The sequence below is a fragment of the Pituophis catenifer genome, unplaced genomic scaffold, assembly GCF_029215685.1.
Source record: "Pituophis catenifer annectens isolate HBS135680 unplaced genomic scaffold, rPitCat1.0.hap2 SCAF_2, whole genome shotgun sequence".
Classification (NCBI taxonomy): domain Eukaryota; kingdom Metazoa; phylum Chordata; class Lepidosauria; order Squamata; family Colubridae; genus Pituophis; species Pituophis catenifer.
The window spans coordinates 295,033,566-295,046,135 of NW_027256882.1; the positions used below are offsets into that span (position 1 = coordinate 295,033,566).

General features: G+C 49.8%; 1 protein-coding gene across 2 annotated transcripts in view; it reads left to right on the forward strand.

The window, feature by feature from the left end:
* UBAP2 (ubiquitin associated protein 2) overlaps window positions 1-11,235 on the forward strand; it is a 136,433-nt gene extending 125,198 nt beyond the window's left edge. For both annotated transcript variants that reach the window (XM_070938977.1, XM_070938978.1), the window contains exons 25-28: window positions 1,482-1,589; window positions 3,472-3,539; window positions 6,777-6,968; window positions 11,049-11,235. In XM_070938977.1, coding sequence (XP_070795078.1) covers window positions 1,482-1,589; window positions 3,472-3,539; window positions 6,777-6,968; window positions 11,049-11,144 — 464 coding nt within the window. In that variant the 3' untranslated portion in view covers window positions 11,145-11,235. The remainder of the gene's footprint in view (window positions 1-1,481; window positions 1,590-3,471; window positions 3,540-6,776; window positions 6,969-11,048) is intronic.
* Window positions 11,236-12,570: the final 1,335 nt, after the last annotated feature.

The window sequence follows — 12,570 nt, forward strand, 5'->3', positions numbered from 1 at the left end:
TCTTTCTTTCTTTCTTTCTTTCTTTCTTTCTTTCTTTCTTTCTTTCTTTCTTTCTTTCTTTCTTTCTTTCTTTCTTTCTTTCTTTCTTTCTTTCTTTCTTTCTTTCTTCAATTTATATGCCGCCCTCCTCCGGAGATTCAGGGTGGTTTACAATGCGTTAAGCAATAGCCTTCATACTTTTGTATATACCTGCTTAGTAGGGCTTTCGGGGCCCCCTTAAGCGGTGGGTTCTTTTTTATACAAAATCACCTTATTGCCCCCACAATCCGGGTCCTCATTTTACCTACCTCTGAAGGAGGGAAGGCTGAGTCAACCTTGAGCCTGGTGAGATTCGAACTCGCAGTAATTGCAGGCAGCTGGCAGCTAAGTGCTACTTTAACAGCAGTTTTAGTCTGCTGCTCCACCAAGGCTCATCAAGGGGTGAGCCTTGCTTAATAAAAGCCTCACCCCTTGTTCTCCCTGATGGAGTCATTAAGCAGAGCGGAGGCTGCCTCGGTTGGGGAGGCGCTGGGAAGCCTAGCACAGCCCAGGGCGGCTCTTAACTTGGCCCTTTGTGCTGGTTCAGCAAGGGAAGGAATTAAAAAAAAAGGGGGGGGTTGCTCTTTTTTAAATAGGGTCAGCTCAAGGGAGGTGGGGGGAGTCGACGACTTCAGTCCCCAAATTTGGTACAATCCGCTTCCTTTGAACGCCTTGCGAGGGGGGCTTTCTGGCTTTCAAAGCTGGGTGTAAAGTTATTTGAAACTCTTGTCTGTGGGGATTTGGCCTGGATGACCAGCTTCTCTTGACTTGTATATGGTGTAATGTGTGTATTGTTTCAGTGTAGTCCTCGACTTACAACCATTCATTTAGTGACCCTTCGAAGTTACAACAGCACTTACGACCAGTTTCCACACTTCCGACCGTTGCAGCATCCCCAAGGTCATGTGATCAAAACTCAGATGCTTGGCAAACCGACTCACATTTATGACGGTCGCAGTGTCCCCGGGGGGGAGTCACCTGATCCCCTTTTGCGACCTTCTCACAGGCCAACTCAACGGGGGAAGCCAGATTCACTTGACAACCAGGTTCCTCACTTAACAACCGCAGTGATTCAGTTAACAAATATGACAAGAAGAGTCGTAAAATGGGGCAAAACTCACATAGCGCATTTCTCGCTTAGCAGTGGAAATTTTGAGCTCACTTGTGGTCGTGAGGCGAGGACTGCCTGTACTTGTCTGATACCCTACTTTTCCTTTAGAGTAGGGTTTTCTTCTGCCCTTTTTTGTTTATTTCATTTAATTGATCCTTTTTTTTGCTTTTGCTGCATGCTTAGTTTTCAAGATGGGTATGAAGATAATCATATTTATTATCATTTATATCCGAAAAATGTAAATTTTGGATGCTCCTACACTTTCGGGCTGCGATACTTGGTGCACAATTGCAATGGTGACAGCAACCATGAAAATGGCCTTTCTCCTTCCCTCCCACCCCCCCACCCCCAGGTTATGATGACCTCACCCAGGGGACGGCGGCTGGAGACTACAGCAAAGGGCCGTACGTTGCCACCTCTCAAACACAAAACAAGTCAGCTGGCGGCGGAGCAGGGAAAGGTAATTTGGGGGTGCTCTTTTTCTAACGGGGGGGGAGAGGGTTCAGAGCTCAGGGTTGAACTGTGGGGTCCTTGGTGCTCTCTGAGCATGGTGGTTTTCTTGCAGACATTTCATGACCCAGCTAGGGAACCTCATCAGTGCTAGAAGGGAGTGGGGTTTGCAGAGAGGAGGATTGGGAGGACGACGACTGTGGGGTGCTTGGTGGGTTTTTTTGCAGATGTTTCATGACCCAACTGTGGAACATGCTAGAAGGGAGAGGAGGTGGAGGACTGTGGGGTCCTTGGTGCTCTCCGAGACTGGTTGTTTTCTTGCAGACGTTTCGTTGGGTACCCAACTAGGGAACCTCATCAGTGCTAGAAGAGAAAGGGGCTTGGCCTTTGTTTATACGTAAACGGCTTGCCCTGCCAGTGTTGGGGGGAAGTGTTCTGGGTACCCAATCAAGGAACCTCCAACTCAGATAATCAGTCAATCAATCAGCAGGGAACTGCCCAATCCAGGAAACCAGCAAGACCCCTCCCACCAACACTAAGAAGGCAACACATCTGTAGAGAGAGAGAGAGAGAGTGCGAGGCCCCCTCCCTTCCAGCACTGAGGATGCTGCCTAGTTGGGCCTGAGGGTTGACAGCCCTTGTCCTGATGGGTATTCTGGAGGACATTGGAGACTCAGCTGCTCTCCTTGGCCTTGAACTGACTGCATTGGGCATCTTGTTTCTTGTTTTAGATCATCTTTTGAGAGTTATTTTGCTTTTATGCTATTGGGTGGCACCTACGTCAAATAAAATATAGTAGATAATAAATTAAACCAGGGGTGAAATCCACTTACCTTTGCTACCGGTTCGCAAATGGGAACGCACATGTGCGTTTACTTTGCTCGTGCGCGACACCTCTGCGCATGTGCAGGACCTTTTGCACATGCACAGAGTATCAAAAACTGGATGTGATGATGTCTGGACGGATGGGCGGAGCCTCCCGCCACCGGCGCTACCGGTTCGCCCAAGCTGGATAGAACCAGCTGCATTTCACCACTGAATTAAACAACAGAATATAATATATGGTAATATAAACTTAAAAGGGGCACGGTGGCTCAGTGGCTAAGACACTGTGCTTGTCGATCGAAAGGTCGGCAGTTCAACAGTTTGAATCCCTAGTGCTGTGTAACGGGGTGAGCTCCCGTGACTTGTCCCAGCTTCTGCCAACCTAGCAGTTCGAAAGCAGGTAAAAAATGCAAGTAGGAAAATAGGGACCATCTTTGGTGGGAAGGTAACAGCGTTCCATGCGCTTTTGGCATTGAGTCATGCCGGCCACATGACCATGGAGGCATCTTCGGACAGCGCTGGCTCTTCGGCTTTGAAACGGAGATGAGCACCGCCCCCTAGAGCCGGGAACGACTAGCACACATGTGCGAGTGGAACCTTTACCTTTACCTTAATATAAACTTCCACCAGCATGGAGAGAACGACCATCGTTTTAAGAACTGGGATTATGCCCCATTTCATATGTGTTACATTGTGGTTGGTTGGTTGGTTCATTCATTCATTCTAGATTTTAGTGCTCTGCAGACAGGAAAAGGCAGGGTACCAGTTGGAGGAGTAATACGTTCCAGTTTGTTCTCCTCCAGAAGAAAAATGGAAAGTGTTTTCTTACGGCACGAAGGGAGCATCAACTCTGCTTCATTCCGTGACCCATGGGGCTCTTCCACTCGAAGGGAAGCTGCACTCGGAGGGTGTCAGAGCACATACGGCCCAAAGAACGTGGTTGCCCATCACCTTTTGACATTGTGGAGATCCAGTCATGGGAAACGCTCTCACCCCCTGGCTGTTTGCGTAGCTGACCCAACTCTCTCTCTCTCTCTCTCTCTCTCTCTCTCTCTCTCTGTCCCCAGGTGTTTCTGTGAACTCAAGTAACACAGGTGTGCCTGACATTAGTGGCTCTGTCTACAATAAAGCTCAGGTGAGTTCAGCGTCTTTGTGTCCGGACTGATTTCGTGTTCGGCTTCCTCATCAGGGATGGTCCTGATGAGAGAGAGTGACCTAAAACATCAAGATGGCAGCCACGGAGCAGCAGGACTGAAACTCCACCTGCGTTTTATTTGTGTTGTTGTCGTCACCATGTTTTTGACCACACCCTGTCCTGTCCTGGGGGCATTTCAACATCCCATCCAGTGGTGGGTTGTTACCAGTTCTCCCCGGTTCTTGTGAACCAGTAGTGGAACTTTTGAGTAGTTCGGAGAACCGGCCATCTCTACCTGGCCCCGCCCCCAATTTATTCGCTGCCTCCCAGTCTCCCAGCTGATCAGCTAGAAGGAAAAAATCAGGGCTTACTTGACAAAGAAGAGAGAGAAAAAAACAAGACACTGTGGCTTTAAATTGAGAAGCCAAGAAGCCTCCCAACTGATCGCCTAGAACCGATCTGCTCCTTGTAAACCGCTCGGTGTTGGTAGATTGGCAATTGAGGCCTGAACTGCCTGAAAGCGGTTTCCGATGCTCTCGGTGGTGGCAGAGCAGCAAAAAACTGTTTAAACTCTTGCCGCAGCACTTCAAAGGGCCGCCCTACAGCTGATCAGCGGTAAAAGGCCATGTGGTGGTAGACCAGTGTGCTCCAAAAACAAATGAGTAGACCGGTACGACTCTGCAAGCAGTTAAAAGCCTGGTAGACCAGTACTTCTGCTAAATCCTAAAGAATTGTTTGTCACATGACCATCAAACCACGCCCACAAAATAAGCCACGCCCACAGAACCGGTAGTAAAAAAATTTAGAACCCACCCCTGATCCCATCCCATCCCAACTCTCTTAAAGGGTTCGTAAGGGTTCGTAAGTCTGTCCTGCCCTGGAAATGTTATGACCCAGGTCACCTAGGTAGAGGCCGGCCTTGGGAGAATTATTTATTGCTCTGTTAAATTTAGAATAAAAGAGTTGGAAGGGACCTTGGAGGTCTTCTAGTCCAACCCCCTGCTTAGGCAGGAAACCTTATACCACTTCAGACAAATGGTTGTCCAATATCTTTTTAAAAACTTCCAGTGTTGGAGCATTCACAACTTCTGGAGGCAAGTTGCTCCACTGATTAAATGTTCTCACTGCCAGGAAATTTCTCCTTCGTTTCCCCCCATTGCTTCTTGTCCTGCCCTCAGGTGCTTTGGAGAATAGCTTGATCCCCTCTTCTTTGTTTGTTTGTTTCACAACAAACGACCCTACAACACCCCACACTACCCTGAAGGCAGCTTCCCAGAGTCCCACAAACCAAAGCTAGTAAGCAGCAAACCAATTTGCAAAGGCAGAGTCCAAAAACAAGGTGAAAGCTCACGGGGCGAGGTCCAGAGTCCAGGGACAAAGGCCAGAGGGAACTCCACGAGGCCAAAGGCAGTCCTCAAGGCAAAGGCAAGTCACAGGCAAGAGCACGAGTCAAAGCCTGGGGAATGTAAGCCAAAACAAACAATGGTCCCCAACAGATTCCCCCCCCCCCCGGCATCTCCTTAAGTCAACCCACACCAGGTGTTCCTTGTGAGGAAGGAGAGGCGGCCTTCTCGCCAGCAGCCTTGCAGACCTCCTTCGAGCTTGCCTCCGCTCTGCTCTCGTGCCCTTGGATCGAGCGGGGGAGGCAGCTGTTCCTCATCGGAGGGGATCATCTGTCTCTCAACACCATAGCCTGTTTGCAGCCAATCCTCCCCATGTCTGTGAGGGCAGGCAGCTCTCCGCCTGGTCGACTACCTCTCCCAAAGCCTGAGGGGCCCGGGACAGCATCATCCTCAGCCCTTGGCCTCTCCAGACATGCCGAGGGAGGTTTTGTGACCTAGGCTCACTTAGTAATTACAAGACACAGTTAGTCCCAAACAAACCTATTTTATTATAACAGCTGAGAATTATTTCATTCCCTGCTTAGTCCAAATTAATTGCAAACCAAGTCTTTCAGAATAAGTCCATCGGGTTTATCACAAACCTTTATCTTCTTTGGCATTCTGCCAAAGGCCTTTCTTGGCAAAGCCCCACAAAGTTCAGAAACAAGACACGCCAACTGGAAACAGATTTAGCAATGTTACTTTCCTACAAAGAGCCCAAGAGCTTTTGCTGCTCTTTTAACCCTTATGGGAGGGGTCAATCATCTCCTGGCCTTACACCCGAGTCATCCCTTTTGCTTTAGTTGCTCTTGCCTTTTGGCAGCTGTGCGAATGCGCGCACTAGGAACAGGCTCCTCCTGTTCCTCTGCCTCTCTGCTGTCCGACTCTGGAGGCTCCGGAGTCCACACATCACTCCTGGATGGCCCTGGAACCATCTCTGCCTCCGACGCAGAGCCCTCGTCTGGGCCTTCCCCTGACTCCAGGACTGGTCCATTGTCCTTTCCAGCTTCCTCACTGTCTGACTGCTGCCAGCTCCGCAGGCTTCTGGTGGACCACAACAGGAGGTGTGCCATCCCCGTCAGATGGTCCCGGTTCCTCCTCCTCCTCCTTTGAACTGGGATCTGATGGGGCCATGACCTCTGAGTAGCCCTTCTCTCCAGCCTGCAGGGGTTAATGCTCCACTGCTTCTATAACCTCAGTTTCCTTAAACATAGCTAGTCCTCGATTTACAACTACAATGGAGCTCAATATTTCTGTTGCTGAGCGACACTGCCACATTTTGCCTCATTTTGCAACCTTTCTTGCCACAGTTGTTAAGTGGAATCATTGCAGTTACTAAATACTTAAGTCAGTCTGGCTTCCCCCATTGATTTGGCTTGTCGGAAGGTCGCAAAAGGGGATCACGTGACCCTCCCCCTCCCCCGGGGACCCTACAACCATCACAAGTACATGTCAGTTGCCCAGCCTCTGAATTTTGATCACGTGACCATGGGGTCGTCAGTGTGAAAAACAGTCATAAATCACTTTTTTTCGGTGCAGTTATAACTTCCAAGGCCATTAAACGAACAGCTGTAAGTTGAGAACTACCCCAACTTGCCTATAAATATAAATATACGTATAAATATTTGTATAACTACTTAGCAAGTGGCAGGGACCACAAAGCCTTGAATTTAGCCAGTCTAGAGGGCCCCAAACTGGGAAGAAAGTCAGCCTCATGGACCTTATTGAGTTGGGTTTCCTTGCCCTGCTCTTCAGCCATCATCTGCAGATGATGCCTCTCTGCCCACCACCCCACCCTGGCTTTTTAAAGGATGCAAGTTTCAATTTTTGTTCCCCTCTCTCCTCCTCTTTCCAGGCTTTTGACAAGCAGGGATTCCACGCCGGGACCCCTCCCCCGTTCAACCTGCCCTCGGCCCTCAGCTCCACGGGGCCCCTGAACCCCGGGGCTGCTGCTGGCTACGCTCCAGCACCCTTCCTCCATATCTTGCCTGCGCACCAACAGCCGCATTCCCAGGTGCTGCACCATCATCTTCAACAGGACGGGCAGGTGAGTGGCTGGATCCCTCTTGGTAACCCGTTGTCTTTTCTAACCCTGGTTTTCTTTCTGGTCAAAATGGATGATTTCAACACAAAAGGATTGAATTAGAGGATTTGAGAGCGTGCCGGCTGCCACTTTATGCTTGCTTGTCCTTTGTGGGACAGACTGCCACGAAGTGTGGGGAAGGGGAACGAAGGCGAATGCTTGGGGAAACGGAAGTAACCACTGTATCTCCTCCAGGCACTGCCTCAAGGTCACCCAGGTGGCAGGAGGAAAGAGGGGCCCACATGCCAAAAATGGGCTTGGACCAAGCTTGGAAACCTATTTCCTGAACCTGATTGGTTCCATGGGGTGGGTGATGAGAGACAGCTAAAGGGGGGAAGAGTTGAACTAGGGGGTTTGGGCACACGATTCTCAGCTCTGGCTTTGCATTACAGACAGTCCTCAACTTACGCCCAAAATTTATGCGGGTAAGTGAGAAATTTGTGAAGTGAGTTTCGTCCCATTTTATGACCTCTCTTGCCACCGTGGTTAAGTGAATCACATCAGCTGTTAAGTGAGTTACACAGTGGTTCAGGTTTATCCGGTTTCCCCATTGACTTTGCGGGCCGGGCGGTCGCAAAAGAGGATCACATGACCCCGGGTCACTGCAACCATCATAAATGCGAATCAGTGGTGAAGCATCCGAATGTCAATCCCGTGACCATGGGGATGCTGCAGCGGTCGTAAGTGTGAAAAGTGGTCATTAAGTCACTTTTTGTAGTACCGTTGTAAACGAGCGGTCACTAAGTGAACTGTCGACTTGTGTCGAGGACTGTCTGTACTGCAATACTTTCCTCGTTGCGGCAGGCCTGACAGAGGGATTAAGAGCCGTCATTTTAGAAAAACTTCCATGCTGTGTTGGGGAGGAAATGAAACCTACGGCTATTCTAGTTTTCCCCCTTTTTGCTCAGGAGACAGGAAATCCTTGCAGGCCGTCTGTTAAAAAAATCCTTCCAGTTCGTCTTCCAATTCTCTGCACCCATCAGCCCTCCATCTTCAAAACACAGAGGGGAAGGCCTGTGAAGCCCCTTCCTTTAAATCTGGCAGCATGTCAGCACTTCAAGCTGCATTTACTCTAGTGCTGACATAAGAAGGAGAAGCGAAGGCATCTGGAAAGGGACGTTTGACTTTTCACCTACTTATTTTCCCTGGAGATAATATCCCCTAGGACCGTGATGGCGAACCTATGGCATGCGTGCCACAGGTGGCACACGAAGCCATATCGGTGGGCACGCGAGCGTTGACCTAGCTCAGCTCCGGTGAGACTGGAAGTCGGAAAACCGGCTATTTCCGGCCTCCGGAGGGCCTCGGTGGTGGTGGGGGGGCTGTTTTTGCCCTCCCTAGGTCCCTAGAAAGGCTCTGGAGCCTGGGGAGGGCGAAAAATGGGCCTACCGGGCCCACCATACTCTCATGTGCCAAAAGCTGCGGGAGCGCAGGTCATGCATGCATGTATGGGGGGTGGGGCACATTGAATTATGGGTATGGGCACATGCACGCACAATTTCCCCCACACTCCCACCACTTTTGGCACGCGACAGCAAAAAGGTTAGCCATCACTGCCCTAGGAGATGAGATGGGAGGGGGGAAATTCCTTTGAGCTGGAGCAGTAGATTAGGGGTAGAATGACTTGGAAGATGGCCAATGAGCGCAGGGGAGTGGGGAACGGAAAGGGAGGGTTTTGGGGCTGGAAGTCAGTGTTGGCTTCGATTGGAGTCGGGTTAGAATGTCGTGCTTAATAAATAGGAGTTTTTCATCAAAGACTTTGTTTGAAATGCAATTTATTTGAGACGACCTCGAAACTTGACACAGCTCTTGTTGTGGCCAGCCAGCGGAGCTGGGGGCAGACTCGGACAGTGAGGAGGTTGGGGAGGAACAGGGGCCAGTCCTGGAGTCTGAGGAAGGCTCTGATGAGAGCTCTGCATCAGAGGCAGAGATGGGGCCAGGGCCGTCCGACAGTTATCAACTACCTTCGGAGTCGGAGATAAGTGGGACTGAAGAACAGCTGGAGCCTGTTCCCGATGTGCGCATGCGCAGAGCTGCCAGGAGAAGGGAACAATTAAGGAACAGGGTTCGACTCGGGAGTAAAGGCGCAAGGGGACGCTGAATGGCCCCTCCCATAGGGAATAAAGAGGAGCGAAAGAAGAGTGGTGTCGGGAGGAGACAATTAGTTCGTTTATTAGCGGGAAGATTTGCTTCATCTGAAAAGACTCCTTGCCACGTATCCCATTGTACCGCGTTGAGCCTGGCAACTATCCAAGGACTGATAAGAGTCCGTAGTTGCAATTCACCCTTGAAAGACTCTTTGCTGGGACTTTGCTGGATGTGAATGCTAGAAATTCACATTAGCCAAAGAAAAAGGGGGGTTTTTTGGGGGGGGGGACAAGGAGTCTGTTCCGTGATCTAGGTCAGGACAGCCCTGCTTAGAGCATCCAAAGATGATCTTCCAATGATTTAGGGCAGGGGGTCCTCAAACTTGGCAGCTTTAAGACTTGTGGACTTCAACTCCCAGAATTCTCCAGCCAGCATAGCTGGCTGGAGAATTCTGGGAGTTGAAGTCCACAAGTCTTAAAGCTGCCAAGTTTGAAGACCTCTGCTCTAGGGTACTCAAAGGCTGCGCCAAGACTTCTGGTGCTGATGGGACACCTTCAGTGAGAAGAGCCAACCTTCCCCACGTGGTTAAGCCAAGAGGAAAAATTGGGATAAGTTTCAGGGTGCTCCCTAAAGGGCCTAGGACCGTGATGGCACCCAGCACCCTCTCTGTGGGCACGCGAGCCATCGCCCCAGCCAGCTGTTCTTTGAGCCTCTGCCGTGCATATGCAGGGGAAAGCGGGGTGCATGTGGGGTGCCGCACACGCATGGGGGCATGCACAGGTGGCGTGCATGTGCGGGGGGGGCAGGGCACAGGGCGGAACACACGCGCATTGCATTTGGGGGGGGGTTCACGTGCTTTGGGTGCTTGGTCCAGGAAAGGTTAGCCGTCACTGGCCTAGGATGACACTCCACGTGAATGGAAAATGTGCCCCCACAAGGCTCTGCGGAGATTCTCTTATCATCCAGGCCACGGTGGCCCCCCAAAGGGTTCTTTTCCCAAAAGGCAACTCGGTTTTCTTGGGTTTGGATGCGAAAATGTTTCAGAACTGAAGACGCTTCTTCAGAATAACCGAGTTGGAAGGGTACCTTGGAGGTCATCTAGTCCAGCCTCCTGCTCAAGCAGGAGACCTTATACCATTTCAGACCAGTGGCTGTCCAGTCCCTTCTTGAAAACCTCCAGTGATGGAGCCCCCACAACTTCTGGAGGGAAGTCGTTCCACTGGTGAATTGTCCTAACTGTCAGGAAATTTCTCCTTAGTTCTAGGTTGATTCTTTCCTTGGGAAGTTTCCGTCCGTTGCTTCTTCTCCTGCCTTCTGGTGCTTTGGAGAATAATTTGACAAACACCCCCCCCCCTTTTCAGGCAGCCCCTCAAATACCGGGAGACTGCTGTCATGTGCCCCCTAGTCTCTCTTTTCTCTAGACTGGCCAAACCCAAATCCTGTAGCCCTTCTTCACATAGTTGTATGTGAAGGTCTCCAGGCCTTTAATCCTCTTGGTTGCTCTTCTCTGCACTCTTTCCAGAGTCTCAACGTCTTTTTTTTTTTATATTTTGGTGACCGAAACTGGATGCTGCATTCCAAGTGTGGCCTTACAAAGCAATAGAATCAACTTCTCGTCCTCTTGGATGGGAAGCAAAACATTTTGAAAGAAAGAAAGAAAAAAGGAGGAAAGAGGAGCTGCCTTTTGGAAAAAACACCTTTGGGACATTCTACAAAGTGCCTTCACCTCCTGGGATGGAGCTGGGGCCATGATAGGCAAAGGAGGAGGCCTTGTGTGCTATGAGGGAGAGACCATCAGCCCAGGGGCGGTTAGGGAACTCAAGGACACAACAGGTTTTATATAACTGTATTTTAATATTTGATTCATTTAATCTTTGATTCATCCACCGCCCAAAGGAAATGGCTGCCGTCTCAAATAAATGATAAAGAAAACTTTTCCCCTCCGTTTCTCCGTAGGGCGGATCTGCCCAGCGCAACCAACCCAACCCCCTGCAGCAGAAACCTCAGGCTACAAAAACCACCTACGGGACTTCTCCGTACTGGACGAACTAAGCTCTGGCGCAGAGGAAAGGCAGGGAGACCGTCCGGAGTAGCCCAGGGTCCTTCTCAGGCTCCCACCGGAGACCGTCGACTGCGGAGGGAAAAAGAGATGCCCCCCCCCACTTCCTCCTCCTTCCTGGGGGAGCTCGGCTCAGACACCCCGTGGGAAGAATTGGCAGACACTCCCCTCGTTCGTGACTCTTCCCGATTTGCTGTTTTCTGTAAAATATTTATGTATGTACTTGTAAAGGTAGTAGAGCCTAATCGTGGTTCCTGCATGTTTCCGAAGACTTTTTTTAAATTTTCTTCCCGATAAGGAGGGCTAAAACAGACCGGCTCCCCCTTCGGGCCCTCTGGCAGCTTCTCTCTCTCTCTTTTGTATAGTTTGGAGGATTTTAGCGCTTGTCCAAGGGACAGGAGTGTGCCACTTTTTAAAATTATATATATATAATTTTCAAATATATATATATATATATATATATATTTGACCCCGGAAGCCTTTTCTGACTTTAAAAATACTACTTCGCTCAGGCAAGCAGTCAGAGACTCAGAAAAAAACCAGGAGTTTTTAATCTGTTCTTTGTTTCTTTTTCTTTTAAAAAAATAATAAAATACAATTTTGGCGTTTTCCGAAGGGCCCTGCTTCGTTTGGCCCCCGTTCCTGCCAGCCGGAAGGTTGGTGGGCAGCCTAGTTATAAATTGCAATGTTGCACTTTTCTTGGGACAATTAAGAAATAAGCTAAAGGTTATTAGTCTCCCTTCACGCCCATGTTCCGTTTTTTTGTTTTCGGTAGCCATTGCTTGGACTGCCAGCGTCTCCCCAAATGGTGTCTGCCGATCCTGAGCTCCCTTTCCTTGGCCAGGACACCCTCCTGCCTTCCACGGCCGCGTTCTTCCTCCCCTCTTGAGAGGGGCACCAAGACTGAAGGGGGTGGGTGCCAGAAAACTTCCCCTCACCTTAATGAAGGTTTCAGAAATTTCATTTATTTTTTAGCTCAGACCCTCCTCTAATAAAGTTCTAAGCATATCAACAATGTTTGCGGTCTCTGTTTTCCAACCGGATTCAGTGGGTGGTTCGGTAACTGACCTCCCCAAGACTATCCAACTCAGCAGCAGCTCTAAGGGGCCCCATGTGCCACTGCCAAAAGGTAGAAGCCAGCCTCCTTCTTCTTTGGTCTAGAAAGGAGTATATGGAGAACAGAAGCTTTCTACATCGTTGAGAGTTGGGTCTCAGAAGATGAGGAAGAGATGGGTCTCAAAAGGTTCATGTAGGCATCTTGCTTACCTTGGGTGGAAGGAGACCCAGCACGTAGGGAAGGGGTCAACACACAGGGATTGTTTGCTTGGGAAGATTGAAATTTATCAGTTTACCACCAATAAAGGGAACTTTCAGTGCCTCCAGAAATGGTAGAAGGTAATTTCTATAGATCATTGGCAA